Genomic DNA, 21,060 nt, shown 5'->3' with positions numbered 1-21,060 from the left:
ACAGTTGTGAAATAAACAATTTCTCCAAGGAGCCCTGGTCAGAGAAGAACGCTATGGACAGAATTTGAAGCTTTTGAAATTCCCTAGAGAGCTGCACACATTCAAATAGTGACCTTGGAGATATTTGTTATTCCATGTACCAACAACATTGTCCATACAGTTTTTTAAATGTCATTTTATAATACTAGGTCTCCAAAAATAATAATGTAGTAAAATTAAAATTTTAATTTTGGCACACTAGGAAAAATAGCCATCACTCACCATCTAGTTCCAATGTATTCATTTTATTTTTATTTTTATTATTTTATGAATAATTTACAGAAGAATAAGGAGTTGATAAAAAAACAGCAAAATAAGAATTTAAACATAGCAAACCATATTTTTATTTCATATTTTCCTGATTTAGGAGGTAACATAGCTTGACTTTGGCAATGCCTTTGAATGCAGATAACTGCTCATGGGCTGTCATATATGAACCCAGAACATAATCTTCTCATAAATACTGGCTCCAGATTTTAAACAGATCTCTAGTAGGTGATAGCTCATCATTATCTCTGGTTCTTCTACCATGTGCATTATCACAGTGTAATGCTACTGAAAAATTTGGGAGCTCATGATTCTGTAGGAAAAAAGGTGGCCATATTTTTGTTTCACAATTACAAAAATCTTTTTATTTTCACTTTTATAAGTGTCAATCAGCTTGATCAACCCAATGAACTTTTAAGATTTCTACATAATCTCTGTTTTTTCAGTCACCTTTACATATATACCTACCTTCAGCATTTGTCTATTTATGAATATCAAGTAATTTTTATTTTTTGAGATGAAATCTCACTCTGTTGCCCAAGCTGCAGCGCAGTGGTGCAATTTCGGGTCGCTGCAACCTCCACCTCTCAGATTCAAGTGATTCTCCTGCCTCAGCCTCCTGAGTAGCTGGGATTACAAGCATGTGCTACTATACCCGGATAATTTCTTGTAGAGATTCACTATTTTGGCCAAGCTGGTCTTGAACTCCTAACCTCATCATCCGCCTGCCTTGGCCTCCCAAAGTGCTGGTATTACAGGTGTGAGCCACCATGCCTGGCAGTACATTTTTACCAACAAATATTAGAAAAGGTAAAAGAATTGTCATATGCCCTTTTACCAAAGCGGGATGGTCCAGGTTCTTATTGCAAAATATTAAATGATGAAGTCATTTTAATCTCATCACTAGAATCTCAAGTCCTCTGTCTCTGCCTTCATTTTTTCACTCATCTAATAATTGTGAAATACCTTTCTCTTAATTTTATTCCTTATCCCATTATGGGCAGAAAATTAAGAATTCCAAATTGTTAACTGTGTTCAATGGAAGCTGAACGGAATATGGCAAAGATGGCATCTCTAGACTTGTTTTATACCTTCTTGAAAGGTGATGTATTGGACAACACAATTAGAAAACTGAAGGATGATAGGGTGATGACATTCCTTTCTAGGCTATTTTACAATTTTTTGTTTCCTTATTTTAGTTTTTTTAGCACAGTTAGAAATAATTGATGACTGATGATGAAATAATTCCTAGCATGATGAAACACCAAAATGTTTTAAAATGCAGGAAATGTAAGATCACTAAAATCTCATAATATATCTTAGATCCTATACCGCATCTTAGATTTATAAAATGATCAATAGATCAAGTGATAAGAGTAAGAAAACGAGTGTAAATTATGAAGTAGTTTTTCTTTTTGATTTTCAGAAAACCTGTAGGAAACAGTAAAAGTCGATGAAATACCAGTCTTTACAAATAATTAAAATTGCTGCACAGATGAACTTAAAAACTAAACTTGGGGCCAGGTACAGTGGCTCATGCCTGTAATCCCAGCACTTTGGGAGTCTGAGGCGGGCAGATCACTTGAGATCAGGAGTTTGAGAACAGCCTGGCCAACATAGTAAATCCCTGACTCTACTAAAAATACAAAAATTAGCCAGGCATGGTGGCAGGTGCCTGTAATCCCTACTACTTGGTAGGTTGGGGCAGCAGAATCACTCGGACCAGAAAAATGGAGATTGCAGTGAGCTGAGATTGAGCCAGGGCTCTGTCTCAAGAAAACCCTCAAAAAACAAAACAAAACAAAAAATTAAACTTGGATCAGTGGACCCTGGTGATATTCCAAAGGTTAAAAAGTTTGATTCAGTCACATGGTGAATAAAAGGATCACGACATTGGTAAGACTGCTTTTTCCTTAAACCTGGTAATGTCCTAGAAGTGGATCCTTAATGAAACTAACTTTAATTTTCTCCTTTTGTTACCTGGACATCATACTATGTTTCAAAGGAGCATGCAAATGTAATGAGCTATGAGCTGTGAGAAAATTTGTTAAGTAGACTGAATGAAAAGAGAACCAGACCAATAATTCAAGAATTTTAACTCTTAGCTCAGGTTTGGACATTAACTAGTTCTGTTTCTTTGGGCTGGTTAATCCTGGAAATTATGTATATTGGAAAGAACGTAGTAGCCTTTGAGTCAGTCACAATAGAACCTGCTTCTTCAGACTCAAGCTCCCTGTCTCTCAATTTTTTCATGTTTAATATAGATAATAACTCTGTGAAGCAGGGTTTTATTAAGTACTAAATAAACTATAGAGACTGTCAGACTCTGGAGGGCTGGAACTCTCTTAATCATCTTTGTCTTTCCTGTGACTAGAAGTTATCTGAGGTTTTATTGGGTAAATTATGGTAAGCATGTTTATGAACTGTATATTATAAGCTGTAAAATGTACAATTACAAGGTCGTTTTGTTAGTGTCAGTATAGCTGTATTAAGTGCTCTACAAATTTAAGGTATTTTCTTTTCCTTTATCTTAAAAATCTTTTGGGAAAAGAAAGTTCTAGTTTAATCAGTGCCTCCTTCTACATGGGCTCATTGTTCTTATCAAATCAAGGAAAAAATGTAAAAGAAAAGCTTTGGGACATTTTCTAGAATTTGATATTTTCCAACGGTAGATTTGTATTTATTAAGCCTTATCTCTGATTATTTTTTAAATGGCAGGCAATAAATAAATCAGTTTATCATTGTGTTTATCCTAAATTGGACGATTGATTGGTTCGTAAGTTCAGAAATTTCACTGTGGTGCCATAAATTTTATAGAGTAAAACATCTTTGTATGTCCTCTAAGATAACATGGTCTAAAAATAGTAGTTTAGGTTTCTCACTCAATACCAATAACAATTTAAATTTTTTCTTGCTTTATCTTTTCTCTTGTCCTTTAACTCATTTATTACAAATCTTATGAGAAATTGACATGAATAATTTCTCAAATCTTTCATCTCTTTGCCATTTTAATATAATCTCAATTTCATGTCTAAGGAGACCAAGCCTTTTAGAAAATACTGGGGTGATCATTTGAAAGTTATACCCCACCTGCCGACTCCCCATCCCCCTCTCCTTTGGCTATGTGATATAGCCTATTCAGCAAAGGGAAATAAATTTAACTTGGATTTACACATACCACTTGTTTAACTCACTAGTTTGGTCAGAGTCATTGTTCAGGACCTGACTGCAAATTAGGTGAGTGCTTATTGCAGTACCATTCGGGTTTCATTGAGAAGTCACTTAGGCCTCTGACAGAGAAAGTAGGATCTAAGACTTGATGACTGTCAGTTTGATCTACTATTTAACCCTTAGGGATATTGACCAGATCTTGGACTATCAATAACTGTTACCTTAGCTTCAGTGTATGATTAGTATGTATGTGAGACTTCTGTTCTTATTTGTATCTTTCATTAATTGACAGGTTCATGAAAGATAAGAACTGTAGTTAGCCTTCAGATGATATTAAAAGAAAAACAGAGGAAATTTCTAAATTGGGGTTGAGTCTAGAAAGGTCTCTCAGAACACTTCAAATGCTGTACTTTTATTATACAAGTATTATTACCATAGTAGTTCCATAACACTTGGCCATTTACTGGCTCTTTATCACCTGTGTCACAGATCCCATTCTGTTATCTACTCCCTTAGATCTTTATAAACAACGAATGGCAGAACTCAGAGAGTGGGAGAGTGTTCCCTGTCTATAATCCAGCCACAGGAGAACAGGTGTGTGAAGTTCAAGAAGCAGACAAGGTATGTCTTTTGTAGAAAAAGATGCCTTATGAAATAACTGCCTTCAAACAGCAGAGCAGTAAACATATGCTCTCCATACACCAGTACATGCTCATGCTTCACTTTTTTCATGAGAGCAGATGGTTCTTCCTTTATTTGGAGTGTTTATCTTTCTTCAGTTGTGCCTCTTCCTCTCTAACAGGCAGATATAGACAAAGCAGTGCAGGCAGCCCGCCTGGCTTTCTCTCTTGGTTCAGTGTGGAGAAGGATGGATGCTTCAGAAAGAGGACGTCTGTTGGATAAGCTTGCAGACTTGGTGGAACGGGACAGGGCAGTTCTTGCAGTAAGTAACCTTAGAAAACATTAAGTCTTTACCCCAAATTTGCCATTCTGCTGAAATTTGCATTCCTCGGTCTTTCTAAAAGGATACTTTAAAGCAGACCTGGGGAAAAAGCTAATGAGTACATAATACATATGAAAAATTAGACATGTTTGGATTTGGGGAATCAGGTGGGGAAGTGGAGGATCAGCTGAATGTCTATCACTGAATTTTGAAGAGAAAACTAGAGCTTTTCCCAACTGGTAAGGGCCTTCCTTTATAAAACTCTCCCTCCCCATGACCAATTAAAAACAGTCAAGCAACAAGATAGTCACCGTGCTGCTTACAGAAAACCAGTATCAGATGATTCTTTTCAGAATGAAATAGAACAAGTTTTACCTCCCCAGAGTTAACCTCTGTTGACTGAGGAGAATCCTTCAGAAGCAGAGGGCATAGTATGCATTTCTCATAAGCTTCTGCTCCATTTGCCCTGTGATTCTGTGAGCCAGTAGAAAGTAGAGACAGCAGGAGATAGCAACTTTGTTTCACTAAAACAATTATTTTCCCCAAATAAGGAACTTCTCCTGCACTAATGGGTTTTGTTGTTGCTGCTGTTTTTTTTAAAAAAAGTCAATTTCTTAGAGAATATAAACTTTCTGAAAACTGGAACCCTTTAGGAATATATGCAGTATATACTTGGGATCTCTACCTGGGATCAGTGAATATTTAGAGTTTCCTTGTTCAGTCAGGGCATTCAAGCCATGAGTACGATATTGTTCCCTCTGCTTGGGAAGATAGGTCACTATTGGGCTTGCTTCGGGGAAAGCAAGCATTCATTCCCTTTCTCAGTGTCCCTCCTACCGTAGTTCTTCCCTTCTACCATCCCCCTCAGAAACCTGTTCATAGTATGGGGACAAAATGATTCCTTTATGGAAAATGGTTTGGGATTCTAGCTATATATAACATTTATTTGTGAATGAAAACATTTTCTAATCTGGCATCCTAGAGAATACCATTCGAATGAGGTGTTTATACATACTGTGAAAACAGTGTTTCATGGTAAAGAAACTCCTTGGAGATTCACAAGATACTGGACATATTAAAGGCACAGGAAAAGCCTACTAAATGCTTCTCAAGCTTACTTGAGCCTCATTACCATTTTCCTGGCTAACATACCAATATCATGCAAAACTAAGTTTTTTGGGACACATTAGAGAAGGCTGCTTTTTATACTTATCTCTTCCCTGGATAATGATTTTCTTGAGAATTAAACTTGTATTTTACCTTTTTTTGGTAATCCTAGCATGGTTCTTAGCATGTAAGTGGCAAATGAGGGCACCTAGGTGGTCAATAAATGGCTATTTAATTGAGCTAAAGATATATCTATAGCACTGGATTAACACTGTACTAGAAGATGATTAGTTAATTTCTGCAGTTATATTTTCATACAATAACACTCAAATATCTTTCTTTCTCATCTATGTGTCTTACTGATCAAGTCTCTTTTCCTACCACACCTAAATGAGATTCATGCTGTTAAATACTCTCAAGCTATGAGAAAAGTGAATTTTAGTAAGAGGTAGCCTGTGGACGAAAGGGGAGCTCCTGACTAGAAAACTGAAATTAATACTGCATCCAAAGTAAACACAATTGAAAATAAATCTACAACTGGCAATTCTCAATGAATATGACTGGTGTCAGCAGCTCACAGGGACTATTTAGGCAGCCTAGATTCTGGTTATTGACACTGTTCACTCTGTTATGTAGATTTTGGTGCTATGCTAGCTGCATAGAGAATGTAATCCCTATCGTATAAACATGCATGTTCTAAAAAGTACTAGGAAATAGTTTGATTCCCTTTTTAAAGGGTGAGCTAGTATACAGTAATAAGTAACATGATGTTTTTAAATAAGGTTCATTTCATTCACATAGCAAGTACATAAATTGTAATGGAAGTCATAGTATTTTCATCTCATTGATTGGAGAACATTTTAATTTTAGCCTTGTCAGAGATCAAATAATTTTCACACGAGTGTGTCTTATAACATGTAGGGGGAAAAAAGGAAATTACCCAAAGATATTTTTCTATTTCATTTGTCAAACTTGTAACACCTTTAATATTTCTGAAGTCCAAATACTATTCTATTTCAGCGTGTTCATTTTTCGTTGTTTTTGTTACAGACTTAGCCAGTTTAGGAACATGTCATTAAAATAATAACGTTTATAATGTAAAGCAGTTCAATATTGCTATTTTATTAAATGGAGCAGATATTTCACTCTTCATAGATAATGGTTGTTAACATAAATGTTTACTGAAAACCAGCCTTTAAGTTGTTAACATCTGGGCTTCCCTAGAGGAGATCTTGTTTATTTGGTGGTAGTAAATAAACTCGCTGTGTACTGTGGATATTCCATTTCTCAGCAGGGATCTTGGCAGCTGTGGAGAACACTTTCTATTCTCATCAGTTACATAAAGAGCCCATGTTCCTGTTCCTCTTTAGATGGATTCGGATTACTGATGTGGACACCAAAGAATTCCCAATGAGCTCTTATCATTAATATAATGGAAGCTGTTTTGACAAGCAGAATGTTTCTTTATCATTAGTTAAAGAAATATTGTGTTAATGTATGTGGATAGTGGTTACTGAAAGCACAGAGGCACAGGAACATGAACCTATATACTCACTGTGGTTTTTAGTAGGAACTGAACCAAACTGACAGTACTAGAAATCTTTTCATTTGAGAATTCATAGTTGACCAGGTATGCATCTCCATTCATATTCATTTGTATTCTCTCTGTTCCTTTTTTCTTCTGCTCCAGAAATTAGTTAGTGTATTGCTGGAAAGTTCTGGGAACTTAATATCTCTCCATTTCTTTTCCAACAGACCATGGAATCCCTAAATGGTGGCAAACCATTCCTGCAAGCTTTTTATGTGGATTTGCAGGGTGTCATCAAAACCCTTCGGTATTATGCAGGCTGGGCTGATAAAATTCATGGGATGACCATTCCTGTAGGTATGTGCAATCTGAGTATGTCAAAAAGGAAAATGTGAGATCACCAGAAATGCAGTTTTACCACCAAACACAAGCAGCAGTCACGTAGAATACAGATATGGGCACACTTACAACAGTTAGAACTGAGTGAAGAACCAACCAAATTATGTCACTGACTCTGACAACTTCCCTTTTTCTGTAGATAGTCTGTGTATAATATCTACAGGGACAAGCCTATAGGGGTCTTACAGATACAGATAGGGACCAGCCACTTAAATCAATACATCATTCATCTAAGGAACAGGTATGTATTTGTCCACTGGCAAATGTTCAGCGTTGTGCTAGGTTAGCTGCTGGGGTAGGTAGGAAAGGGCATTACTGGATGAAGGGAAGTCATGGGAAATTCCAGGAAGGTTAAGACTTGCTCCTTGCTCTCCTGAAACGTAAGATCTACTCTCTGGAAGGAAATACTCTTAAATGTTAACAGTTGTCTCTGAGTGGTGAGATTATGGCTGATTTTCAGTTTCTTTTTTATATTTTTCTCTGCTTTCTATAAATTTCTCCAATGGCCATGAATTACTTTCACAATCTGTAAAAACAACAGTAATCCTAACCCCTTTTTATTATTAAGATCCAGGTTAGATGACAAAATCAACAATATGAAAAACGTAAAGGCCCCTATAGGAGTGTTATAATTGGGTGATAAGTTGTGTGCTTCACCTGTTGGTGCGGTAACCCTTTAAATGAGAGGAAAAGTATCCAAGACTGAAGCAATTAAAGCAGTCATTGAGGAGATGTTGATCTGAGCTTGGATACTAGTCATAGCTAATACCAATTGAGTGCTTTCACAGCAACTCCAGGAGAAAGGCCCTATTATAAACATCTTCAGTTCACAAAGGTGGAAAGGGGCCTGGCGAAGTAAAATTGGTTTTCCTAATTCATAGAGTAAAAAGTTATAGAGCTAAAACTTTGATATTAGAACCTAGGCTTATAACCACTTCACTAGAGAATTCCAAATACATCCCAGGAGAAAGAGATATCCTTAGTATCCACTAAGCACTGTGCCAGGTGCTCAACCTGTGTTCTCCAGAAGGCAGTCTCCTTTCCATGGAGAGTGCATAGTAGCAGGAGTGGAAAGTAATGCTGAGGACTTTGAAGTGTCTCTTTTGGGCCTTCCTAGCCAGGCTGAGCAGTAGTGATTTACTAAAAAAGGGAATGATTTGGCTGATAGTATGGATCGCTCAGAACAGTGCTTCTTAAACTTAATGTGTACATGAGTCACCAGGGGTCTTCTTCAAGTGCGGTTTTTGACGGAATAGATCTGGGGTGGGGCCTGAGACTCTGCATGTCTAATCAGCTGCTGGTCCTCTGCATTGAGTATCAAGGAGAGGACACAGCAGAACCAAGTTAGGTGGCTATTGTGATGTCTCATGTAGGCGTGGTATGACAAGGAAGGAATAATTTACAGTGAGAACAGAGAAAGTTTAGAGATACGACTTCCAAGGATTGCTCCCACAAATGATGAGGACATGTGGAATGTTAGTCTTTAGAAAAGGCATTTCTGATTGTAGGGGCTCTTCCCCTCCATCCAGGTTCTTCCCTTGTTCAAATGACTGAGAAGGGTGTAGAAGATTTCTCTTGGGGAAAGTCAGAATCTTAGTTCATTTCTGGTTCAAAGGATAATACAGAACAGTTGTTCTCCAGCATCACTTGCAGGTTGTGGGGATGGCCTAAGTGAAGCAGAAAATCACTATTTGTTATGAGCATACCTTTTAGAGGGCCTGAGAGTTAAAACCTTTGTCAACAATGGGAAACAATGTCAGTCTTTTTAGGTGGGGAGGCCTGTCCTCTATCTGTACAGAAAAGTAAATTAAGAAGCTCAAAGGCCCTAGTTGGTTTTTGTTTTTTTTTTGTCCCCACACCACCTGCCATTTCATTATTAAAACAACAAATATGTTTTAGGCATTTAAATATCTTTTCAAACTATTTAAAAAGCTCTGAGGAATACTGTGAAACAAGGCAATGCACATAGATCTCTATTTGGCCCAGCTGTATCCTGATTTTCTTTTATTTCGTCAGGAGGGAAGACCCTGATTAGATAAAGGTAAATATTGATTGGCATCCCTGATAATGTTTGATGCTTTAATGTAACTTGATCTGGTAATAGAGATGGTTGGCTCATGAGCCTCACTGTTTTCATCTAATGCTTTTTGGAGATTCTGTGGATGCTTATCTACGAGTTAGAAATTCAGGACATAGAAAAGGCTGTTACAGTAGTCTTTCCCAACTTTCCAACTTTATTCATTAACTGGTATTCAGCCAATGAAGGAAAAAATGAGGAATTCTCTTAAACTCTCAGTGACTTTTTGTTTCCCAAAAAAAAACAAAAAGTTTTTCTGAAAGTGCATTTAGAGGTATACTGGGATGAAGGAGTCTCTCTGCCATCAGGCCTATAGGCAGAACTCTTAGGAGGCTGAAGTATGGGTAATAAGAACTCTCTCCACGGTGTCTCAAACAAATGAGGGAAGGATGGAGACAGGTTAACCTGGCAGCTTTCCTCTCTGTTCTAGTTTTAGATACATTTGGGCTTGCCTAGAGGCTGCTTCTAGTTCAGCCAACAATGTCTTTGGTTAGTCCATTGCTTACTGAATGTAGCTATACTAAATTAGAGGAGACATAGGAGAAGATCACAGAAAGGAGCATCATAACTATTCACTTAGTTATTCTCAGATTTGTCCAGTAAATCAATACATTTGTAGTTGTCATTTGTAACTCCATAATTTAACATCAGCTTCATTTTATCTCTGCATACTTGGCTGTTTTTCCACAGTGAAGTCTGTAATACAGAAAGTCCATTAGTCTTTAACCATGAGATGTTTATTGTGCTACATGCATTTTCCTGCAAAACAACCTAATTTTATGTTTGGAATTATAAAGAAATAATGTGATTTATATTTGCATAGAATTAAAAAGTATAAAATATTCGTTCATGTACAATATCTATGTGATTCTGTGTGTGATCTGATGAGATAGTCTGGATTTTAAATGGTATTTTACCCATTTTACCTCTAAGAAAATAAGACTGTAAGGGTTTAGTGTCTAAAGAAGGTCACATGGCTAGTAAGTGGGACACCTGAGATTAAAACTCAAGCCTTTTTCTGCCTAAGCCATGGTAAACTGTCTTCTTATGGAGATTGGTTCAGCAAAGCAGGAAGGTGGCCCTGGTGAAGTCATTACCCCTGTGCTGATTTTTCTTTTTACTACTACACAGTTTATTCTTATTATTTATGGTAGTTATGTTTTATAAAGTTGTCACCAACACTGAATTAGCAAATACTGAACTATTGCTTCTAAGGAAAATACAAGGTTAGGTTTCTGTGAGCTTCTGATAACAATATTCTTGTCCACTGATCCCCACTGATCCATCCTCTGATCCCCACTGATCAGAGCATGGCCTTGTTTTATGTGCATTTCTGTTGAAAGAGCCTTGGTTTAATATATATATATATATATATATATACACACACACACACACACACACACACACACACACACACACATATATATATATATATATATATATAGTTGATTTATGAACACTGAACTCATGGCCAACCAGACAAAAGTACTGTAACTCATACCTGAATGAAGCTTGTCTGATACATGTATTTTCTTTGTAAGGTACTTCAGACTTCTTGCACTTAGGAACACTAGACAGCACTCAACAATATGCTTAGGGGCCATTTTAAACAGCAAAATCATGGACAAAAGGCACAAAAATGTGAAAAATGTGGCACTAAGCAGACCACAAAAAAGACATTTTTTTTTTTTTAACAACATGAGAGCTGAAGCAATAAGTCATAGTGTCACCTTGTTCAACCTTAGCTAAGAATATGTGCATCAGGTGACTCAAAATTTTCCCTGCTTTGGGGAAATGCAAATTAAAACCACAATTTAATCACCTCACTCCTGCAAAAAGAAAGGCCATAACTAAAAAAAAAAATAGAAGTTGGCATGGATGTGGTAAAAGGGAACACTTTTACACTGCTGGTGGGAATGTAAATTAGTACAACCACTATAGAAAACAGTATGGAGAGTCCTTACAGAACTTAAAGTACAACTACCGTTTGTTCCAGCAATCCCACTACTGGGTACTTACCCAAGGAAAATAAGTCATTATATGAAAAAGGCACATGCATATTTACAGCAGTACAATATGCAACTGCAAAAATACGGTACCAACTAAAATGCCCATAGCCAATGAGTGGATAAAGAAGATGTGGTGTATGGACACCAGAGAATACTACTCCACAATGAAACAGAATGAAATAATGGCCTTTGCAATAACTTGGATGGAGCTAGAGGCCATTATCTATGTGAAGTAACTCAGGAATGGAAAACCAAATATCGTATGTCCTCACTTATAAGTAAGTGCTAAGCTATGAGGATTCAAAGGCATAAGAATGATATAATGGACTTTTGGGAAGGCTAGGAGGGAGGTGAGTGTTAGGAGTCTACATATTGGGTATAGTGTACACTCCTCAGTGACAGATGCACCAAAATCTTGGAAATCACCGCTAAAGAACTTATCCATGTAACAAAACGCCACCTGTTCCTCCAAAACTATTGAAATGAAAAAATTCTCTGCTTTGGATATACATGCCCATAAATGACTCTGAGAACAATCAGTACTTATTTTTGGATTACAAATAAATTTTAAGAAGTAGGTAAGTTCTCAAATACGGAATTCACAAATAGGAGTGACTATATCTAGAGCCTTCTTTTCTCCAGATAGCATTTATGAGACTTAAATGTTCTGGAACACTAATGGTATGGATCTCCCTGCCTAGATCCTAATCATATGAGTGAAGGGGGCTTTCATAGTGAGTGTCAGAGATAAGCACACAGTTCTGTTTGGTCACCCATAAAGAAGAACCTGAAATGAGTTTTTTTGTTGTCAAATTTTTTAAATGTGAGACTGCTTTGCAACATTGAATTATACTCCATGGTTCATCCAGCATAGTATTTCTAACACTAAAGGATAACAACCAAAAAGAATGGGAAGATAAATGCCATTATCTCTTTTATTCATTCCCATTTGGAAAGGCTAGAGAAAGGTATCATGTAATTGGAAGAGTTCTTCTTTTACCTCCTTTGCATGGCATCAACTTTGATCTCTTATTCATTCATCCATTTCTTCATTCATTCAACAGATTTTTTTTTTTTTAGCACCTGCTGTATTTCAGCTCCTGTATAAGGCATTGGGGTTACAAAGGCACATAACTAAGATGTTTGAAGAACGGTAAGAAAAACAAATAGGTATGGAACTGGAATACAGTGTGGTCTATTTAGATATTGAAGAATTAAATTTGGTGGGACACCATATGAGAGACATCTTACAGTATTAAGGCCTCCTGGAGAAAGTGGTAGGATGTCTAAGTGATAACCTGAAGGGGACAGGTAAGTAAAGATGGAGACAGGGACATCATAGGCAGTGGGAATAGCTAGCACAAAGCATTAAGGGAGGAGAGTACCGTGTGTTAGTGGATCTGAAAGTATAGGCAGATATAGAAGACAGTATGGCCCTGAGTCTTGGACAGCCATGCTGCAAGTTTTATTCTGTAGGCAATAGTGAGTCACCAAATTATTTTAAATAGGTGAGTGCATTGATCAAAATTACATTTTAGGAATTGCATTGAATCTGTATATTGCTTTGAACAGTATGGTCATTTTAACAATATTGAGTCTTCCAATCCATGAGCATGGGTTGTTTTTCTGTTTGTGTCATCTGTGATGTTTTTCATCAGTGTTTTGTAGTTCTTGGGGAGATCTTTCACCTCCTTGATTAAAAATTCTTTGGTATTTTGGGGGGGCTGTTGTAAATAAAATGAACCTAAGTGTCCATCAATGGATGACTGGATAAAAAGATATAGATATATACACATGATGGGGTACTACACAGCCCTAAAAAAGAATGAAGTCATGCTTTTTGCAGCAACGTGGATGGGGCTGGAGGCCATTAGACTAAGTGAAATCACTAAGAAAGAGAAAATCACCTGTAATCCCAGCACTTTGGGAGGCCGAGGTGGGTGGATCACGAGGTCAAGAGATCGAGACCATCCTGGTCAACATGGTGAAACCCCGTCTCTACTAAAAATACAGAAAATTAGCTGGGCATGGTGGCGCGTGCCTGTAATTCCAGCTGCTCAGGAGGCTGAGGCAGGAGAATTGCCTGAACCCAGGAGGCGGAGGTTGTGGTGAGCCGAGATGGCGCCACTGCACTCCAGCCTGGGTAACAAGAGCAAAACTCCGTCTCAAAAAAAAAAAAAAGAAAAAGAAAATCAAATACCACATGCTCTCACCTATGAGAGCTGAACATACAGAGGGACATAATAGACACTGGGGTCTTCAAAAGGAGGGAGAGAGAGAGGGCTGAAGGTTGAAAACTATCTCTTGAGTACCATGTTGACTATTCTGGTGATGTGCACACTAGAAGTCCAAATCTCATAGTTATGCAGTTTATCCATGTAACAAATCTGCACATGAACCCCTTGAATCTATTTGAAAAAGAGCATTTGACTACAAATGGATAAGCAGTTGGATAGAACAAATACTTGCTTAATTTCTCCCCCTAAAGGATATCCTGCACTTTGACTACAAATAAATAATCAGTTCGAGAGAGCAAATAATTACCTAATTGCTCCCTGTAAAGGATAGCCTTCAACTAGAGTATTTGGGAAGGAGAGAAAAAGGGTTATCTCATGACCATATTGAGCAATGAGCTAGAAGGCTGCTTCTGTCTCTGAATTGGGGATTTCTCCCACCCATCTTCATTCTGTTCCACCTAAGGTCCACAGCTGGATGTTATTGCACAATTACACAATATTAGTTAGATTCACAAGAGTCTTGATGTTGCTTCCTTTACAACACTATCCATTATTTCCTGCCATGGTACCCAATGGAGCCATTCTCTGTGACCATAAATCCTATGCCTTGACCCTTTTACAATGGCAATGCCTAATTATGATGATAAATAATCATTACTATGACCTATGGAACACTTTGTACCTATTATTGCTAATCTTATAGCAACCCTAAAGAAACTTATCTTTCCTTCATTTTAATTATTTTTAGCCTGTATTCAAATCCTTTTCTCCTCTCATGTCTACAACCTCTTTGTGATGAAGGAAGAATCAAAGCTTTTTTTTAGTTTACTTAGGGAGAAATGCAAGTTAATTTGTATTGCCTTAGATTTTTCTCTGTAACAAGTTGGTTTTACTGATTTTGTCTATGTAAGCAGAAAAAAATGTAGTCTATGTTTTCAGCTGAATTCTGACGTCAAAATGGACTTAGGATATTTTAGCATACAGAAAAGATAAAAAAAAAACTACTCAAGTCATATATAATTATTTATCTGCTTCACCCTCTTCCAGTTTTACCTGTTAAACTAAAGAATATGATAAAATACACAAAGATGTTGATTCAGATCCTAAGGTTTTGCCTTGAATTAGCTTGATCTGGTTTATTGTCATTAACAACAGATGCATAGAGGGAAATCTGAAATCTTGTTCTGTCAGAATAAGAGCGAGGAGCGACTTGCTCTGCCCACCTAAGAACAACCGAGGCTTGTTAGTGGGACCTGAATTGATGGTGACAGGAGGTCATGAAGTCAGCTTCACAAGGAACCTCTTTAAGAGGTTGAAGCTGAAAAGGACCTCAGGGATCCCTAAGGCCAATCTCCTCATTTTACAGAGTAGGTCCAGGGAAGTAAATTCACTTCTGTCAAGACTATGTAGTGGAATAGTCATAGAATAAGCTATCTTCATGACAGACTCGGGAACATAATCTAACTTCTTAGAAATTACCAGCAGACTCCTGGGAAGAAAAACATCCGTACACTTCATACTAACATACAGTTTCAGTGTTTGTGTAGGTATTTATAGAGTTTATCATAGTTATAAAATGTTCAGTGAGGTCTGTTCAGTGTCAACACGATAGGAATCTGCTACAGTACATACATAATGGAATAGTTCAATGTAATAATCTTATTGTTTAATACTGTGCTCATAAAAAGGATTGCTAGCTCCTTAAAAGATGATTCTGTACACAATAGAGATTGGAAGATCACCTTCATTCACTGAATTGTGTTACAGATTTTTATGCTATTGAATAATTTTTTTTGTTACTAGGGGTACAAAGTTTGCTACAGTTCTCCTAGTGTTCTTAGTGTCATAATATTCGACAAATTTCTCAATTTCTGGCACATTTCAGATTGTTCTGCTTTTATCACTATTTACAGATTGTTTTATCTTATCCTAGTTTATATTAATACATAGGATGTGCCAATGCTAGATATTTTTATGAGAATAAAAGTTCCATCAAAATTTCTTTCAGGCATCTATACAGTCTGATTTAAGAAGTAATGTTTGCCTTGAAGGCATTATCCAAGTAAATAAACTGTTCTAGTTAACAAAATATTGCTGTCTTTTCTGTGTAGTGTGATAAGCCCCCATCAAAAAACATAGAACAGTGGCTCAGTAGTTCATAAATATAGTAGAGGCTTATTCTATTGTTATCTCTGGGGACAAAGTCTTTTCTTAACATAATTATAGAAATGGCTCAATACACACATATTCAGTAAAATTTAATTCACAGTTCAGCCAAATTCATAGTATAATGAAGTATTTAATTGTAAGGTTTTTATATTTTTTGTAAGTTGTGAACTACTCTTTGGTCATTAAAAGCACCCAGGTATTAAAACTCATCAGGAAAGTTACCTCTGAATGGGTCTTAAAATAATCCTCTTTAAGAGCAATATGTATTTTACCTTCTGAGTGGAAGGGAAAAGAGACTGAGAGATAAAAAGTCCTAGACATGTGATACAATATTTCTATTTTGATCTCTTATCTCTTCTTTTTCTCCACCATAGTCATGTTCTAACCTATCGACCTAGAATATTGTATTCAGAACATTTTCTAGTATCCTTATCAAATGCAGTCCTATTTTATGCAGAGTCTGAGTTCTGTCTGTAGTCCCTCATATTTGGTAAGAAGACCCAAAACTGTTCGGAGCCTACAATGGAGTATCTGAATTTGGGTGGAGACTATTTTTGTATCAGGCTGTTGAGCTGACAGCACAAAGCTAGAGAAATGAAACAACCTTTTAAGTCATGCTGCCATATTGAGAGAGCATAGTTAGCATAAAAGATGGAAAATGGGCTTTAATATTTTTCTAGGAAGATAAGAGTACTCATTAGGTATCATCTGAGGTATAGACGAGAGAGAGAATTAACACTCTTGTGTCCCCTTTGAGTTGGCTCTGCCTAGATGAAAGGGAGAGAGGTGCTCAGTCCTGGGCTCACCCATTCCAGGGAATGTTTCTCTGTAGTGTTCCCTTCATAACCTTATAACAAGTTTCCATGTGTTCTGTGTTCATATTCACAAAAGAGTTATTGGGGTTTTTTATTTTTACCCTATTTGTGATCCTTTTTGACATTATACTGTAATCTTGTGATTGATGATTATCCACCCAAATCCAACACCTTCCTCTCAAGAGTCATTAATACATTTTTATGGGTAAAGAACTTGAATTCTGAAGAGTCAGATCCAAGTCCAGGAGCCTTAACTTAACCAATGGTACTACTTTGGACTTAACCTCTCTGTGTCATATTTTCTCTGTTTATAAAATGCTGATAATTATAGTTGGTTTTTTTTTTTCATAGAGTTTTCAGTGTAAAATGAGATAAGGATGTGAAAATTACAAGGCTCTATAGAAATTCTGATACAGTGTTTTAATTTTTTTGATTTTACCATTCTAAAGTGTTAAAAATACAGATAAGATTCTCCTACACTTTACACTCCTTTCAGGCAAATTAGTACAGTTATTAGACAAAAAATAAATAAAAGTGAAGTCAGCTTTAGAATGACTGTAGGGCATGATAATACACATGGACTCCCTTTTACCCTCCTTGTCTTGCTACTCAGAGTGTGGTCCATAGATCAGAAGCACCAGCCTCATTTGGGAGTGTGTAGAAATGCAGACTCTGCAGTCTCATCCCAGACCTGTTGATTGAGAATCTGCATTTTCACAAGATCTTCATATGCTTTGTGTGCACATTGAAGTTTGAGAAGCACCGTATATCATCCCATGTAGCACTGGCAGCATTCAAGATGATTCTATATAGGAAACAAGTAAACTTTTTTTTAAATTTTAGTTTGAAGAATATTAGAAGAAAATATTAGCCCATGAAACCTGTTATTTTACAGATTTTCCTTAAGGTAAGGGTAACAGGTAGCTATTTACATATTTTTAGCAGGTCAGTTGATTTAACAGAAATTAAGTAAATGACAGAGCAAATGATACTTGGAAATGGCATAAATTAGGAAAGTGGCTTTTATAACTAGTCTTAAGGCAACCTGATCTAGAAGCTCAGTGGGATTCATAGCGCGATCTTAGTATCTGTGAATGACCTTTGGGGTGCTGTCAGCCCTAGCTGAAGGTGCCCATAGAAAGCTTAGCTTTTGGGTTTGTCAGGCACCCTAGGTCAGACTAGGGGTGTCATCTTTCACCATCCACGTAAGAATGCAAACTGAGACTACAAGATCTAGGGCCCTTTATTTTATTTTAGTTCTGGCTGGGATACATGTGCAGGATGTAGAAGTTTGTTACATAGGTAAACGTGTGCCTTGGTGGTTTGCTGCACCTATCAACCTGTCACCTAGGTATTAAGCCCAGCATGCATTGGCTATTTATCTTGATGCTCTGCCTTCCCCACCCCCTCCCCAGACAGGCCCCAGTATGTGGTGTTCCCTTTCCTGTGTCCATGTGTTCTCATTGTTCAGCTCCCCCTTGTAAATGAAAACGTGGTGTTTGGGTTTCTGTTCCTGTGTAAGTTTGCTGACGATAATGACTTTGAGCTCCATCCATTGTTTCTGTAAAAGACATGATCTTGTTCCTTTTTATGGCTGCATGGTATTCCACGATGTATATATACCACATTTTCTTTATCCAGTCTATAATTGATGGGTATTTGGGTTGATTCCAACTCTTCGCTATTGTGAACAGTGCTGCAGTGAACATATGCATGCATTTATCTTTATAATGGAATGATTTATATTCCTTTGGGTATATACTCAGTAATGGGATTGCTGGTTAAAATGGTATTTCTGGTTCTAGGTGTTTGAGGAATTGCCACACTATCTATCTTCCACAATAATTGAACTAATTTACATTCTCACCAACAGTATAAAAGTGTTCCTGTTTTTCTACAGCTTTGCCAGCATCGGTTGTTTCTTTACTTTTTAATAATTCCTATTCTGACTGGTGTGAGATGGTATCTCATTGTGGTTTAGATTGCATGTCTCTAATGATCAGTGATGATGAGCTTTTTTTTCATGTTTGTTGCATGACTGTCTTCTGTTGAGAGATGTCTCTCTGTGTCCTTTTGCCCACTTTTTTATGGGGTTATTTTTTTCTTGTAAACTTGTTTAAGTTCTTTGCAGATTCTGGATATTGGACCTTTGTCAGATGCATAGATTGCAAACAATTTTTCTCATTCTCTAGGCTGTCTGTACACTCTGATGATAGTTTCTTTTGCTGTGCACAACCTTTTTTGTTTAATTATATCCATTTTGTCACTTTTTGCTTTTGTTGCAATTGCTTTGACATTTTCATCATGAAATCTCTGCCCGTGCCCATGTCTTGAATGATATTTCCTAGATTTTCTTCTAGGGTTTTTATAGTTTTGGGTTTTACACTTAAGTCTGTAATCCATCTTGAGTTAATTTTTGTATAAGATGTAAGGAAGGGGCCAGTTTCAATTTTCTGCATATGACTAATCAGTTCTCTCAGCTCCGTTTATTAAATAGGGAATCCTTTCTCCATTGTTTGTTTTTGTCAGGTTTGTTGAATATCAGATAGTTGTAGATGCGTGGTTTTATTTCTGATTTCTCTGTTCTGTTCCATTGGTCTATGTGTCTGTTTTTGTACCAGTACAATGCTGTTTTGGTTACTGTAGCCTTATAGTATAGTTTGAAGTCAGGTAGCATGATGCCTACAGCTTTGTTCTTTTTGCTTAGCATTGTCTTGGCTATATGGGCTCTTTTTGGTTCAACATGAATTTTAAAGCAGTTTGTTCTAATTCTGTGAAGAATGTCAGTGGTAGTTTAATAAGAATAGCATTACTTTGGGCATTATGACCATTTCCATGATACTGATTCTTCCTGTCCATGAGCATGGAATGTTTTTCCATTTGTTTGTGTCCTCTCTGATTTCCCTGAGCAGTGGTTTGTGGTTCTCCTTGAAGAGGTCCTTCACTTCCTTCATTAGCTTTTGTCTTAGGTATTTTGTTCTCTTTGCAGCGTGAATGGGAGTTTATTCATGATTTAGCTCTATGCTTGTCTATTGTTGGTGTATAGGAATGTTTGTGATTTTTTGCACACTGATTTTGTATCCTGAGACTTTGTTGAAGTTGCTTATCAGCCTAAGAAGCTTTTGTGTTGAGAGAGTGGGGTTTTCTAGATATAGGATCATGTTATCTGCAAACAGACAGTTTTATTTCCTCTTTTCTTATGTGAATACACTTTAAATCTTTCTCTTGCCTGAGTGCTCTGATGAGGACTTCAAATATTGTGTTGAATAGCAGTGGTAAGAGAGGGCATCCTTGTCTTGTGCTGGTTTTCTGGCTTTTGACTGTTCAGTACGATATTGGCTGTGAGTTTGTCATACATGACTCTTACTATTTTGAGGTATGGTCCATCAATACCTAGCTTATTGAAAGTTTTTAATGTGAAGGATTGTTGAATTTTATTGAAAGGTAGGCCCCTTTCTGTGTCCCTTCCACTTAGTGCTCTTTTGGGAAGAGCTCAAGCACAAAAACAGCCTTTATATTTTTAACTTACTACTTAGACTAAATGTAGGGACTAGAAGAATCAGTCTAATTCCCTGTGTTAGCCTGTAGCTAAATGTTTATCAAATCTGTGAACAGTTTATCCAAGAGAGTTTTAATTCCTCATAACTCAGTTTCTCTTGAGACACAATTTTGGAGTCAAACTCAATTCCTCGAGAAGCCGGATTTTTAAGATTTTTATCTACATTTTTCCCCTCTTTCAGTTTTTTTCAGTTACTTATGACATTATATAAGTAAAACAACTAAATTTGTAAGCATCTAGAATGTGTTGGGGAAATGGTTTATTTATGAATTGCCATGCCATGCCAAGCCATGCTGCCTTGTGAGTTTTTTCCCAAGCCTTTCCAGGTTCCTGCATGTGCTGGTAAAATAAACACCTGTATTCTTCTGTTCATTTTCCCCACTTTTTGTTCCTCAGCCCCTTGTGCACTCCATTTTGACATTACTCTTGGATTCTGTGACTATCCACCTGAACCCATCACCTTAACCAACTTAGAGAGTTCAGTTGCAGAAGATTTTCTTGCAATGAAACTATAGGTTATTGATGAGTGGCGTTGTTCCTCATGAAAAACCTTTCCAGAGATTTATAAATTGAAGAAGCATGGTAACTTATAGTTGTATAAAGAATGATATCCAGAAGATTCTTTAGTTACCTGCATACAAAGCTAAATAGTTAATTTCATTTTTAAAGTATTACTTAGACTTCATATTGTCATCCTATGGCCAGTTGGAACATCTTCACTATTTTTTGTTGTAATAGGA

At 36.9% G+C, this 21,060-nt stretch overlaps 1 protein-coding gene across 3 annotated transcripts in view; it reads left to right on the top strand.

The window, feature by feature from the left end:
• The window catches only part of ALDH1A2 (aldehyde dehydrogenase 1 family member A2), a 160,060-nt gene that overhangs the window by 92,058 nt on the left and 46,942 nt on the right, over positions 1-21,060 (top strand). For all 3 annotated transcript variants that reach the window (XM_021666206.2, XM_012443025.3, XM_064361343.1), the window contains 3 exons: positions 3,994-4,098; positions 4,280-4,420; positions 7,283-7,412. In XM_021666206.2, the coding sequence (XP_021521881.1) occupies positions 3,994-4,098; positions 4,280-4,420; positions 7,283-7,412 (376 nt within the window). The remainder of the gene's footprint in view (positions 1-3,993; positions 4,099-4,279; positions 4,421-7,282; positions 7,413-21,060) is intronic.

The sequence above is a fragment of the Aotus nancymaae genome, unplaced genomic scaffold (genome assembly GCF_030222135.1).
Source record: "Aotus nancymaae isolate 86718 unplaced genomic scaffold, 86718_ANA_hifiasm-v0.15.2.pri h1tg000041l, whole genome shotgun sequence".
Lineage (NCBI taxonomy): Eukaryota > Metazoa > Chordata > Mammalia > Primates > Aotidae > Aotus > Aotus nancymaae.
Note: the sequence above shows the minus strand (reverse complement) of the source record. Positions and strands in the feature narration are given on the sequence as shown.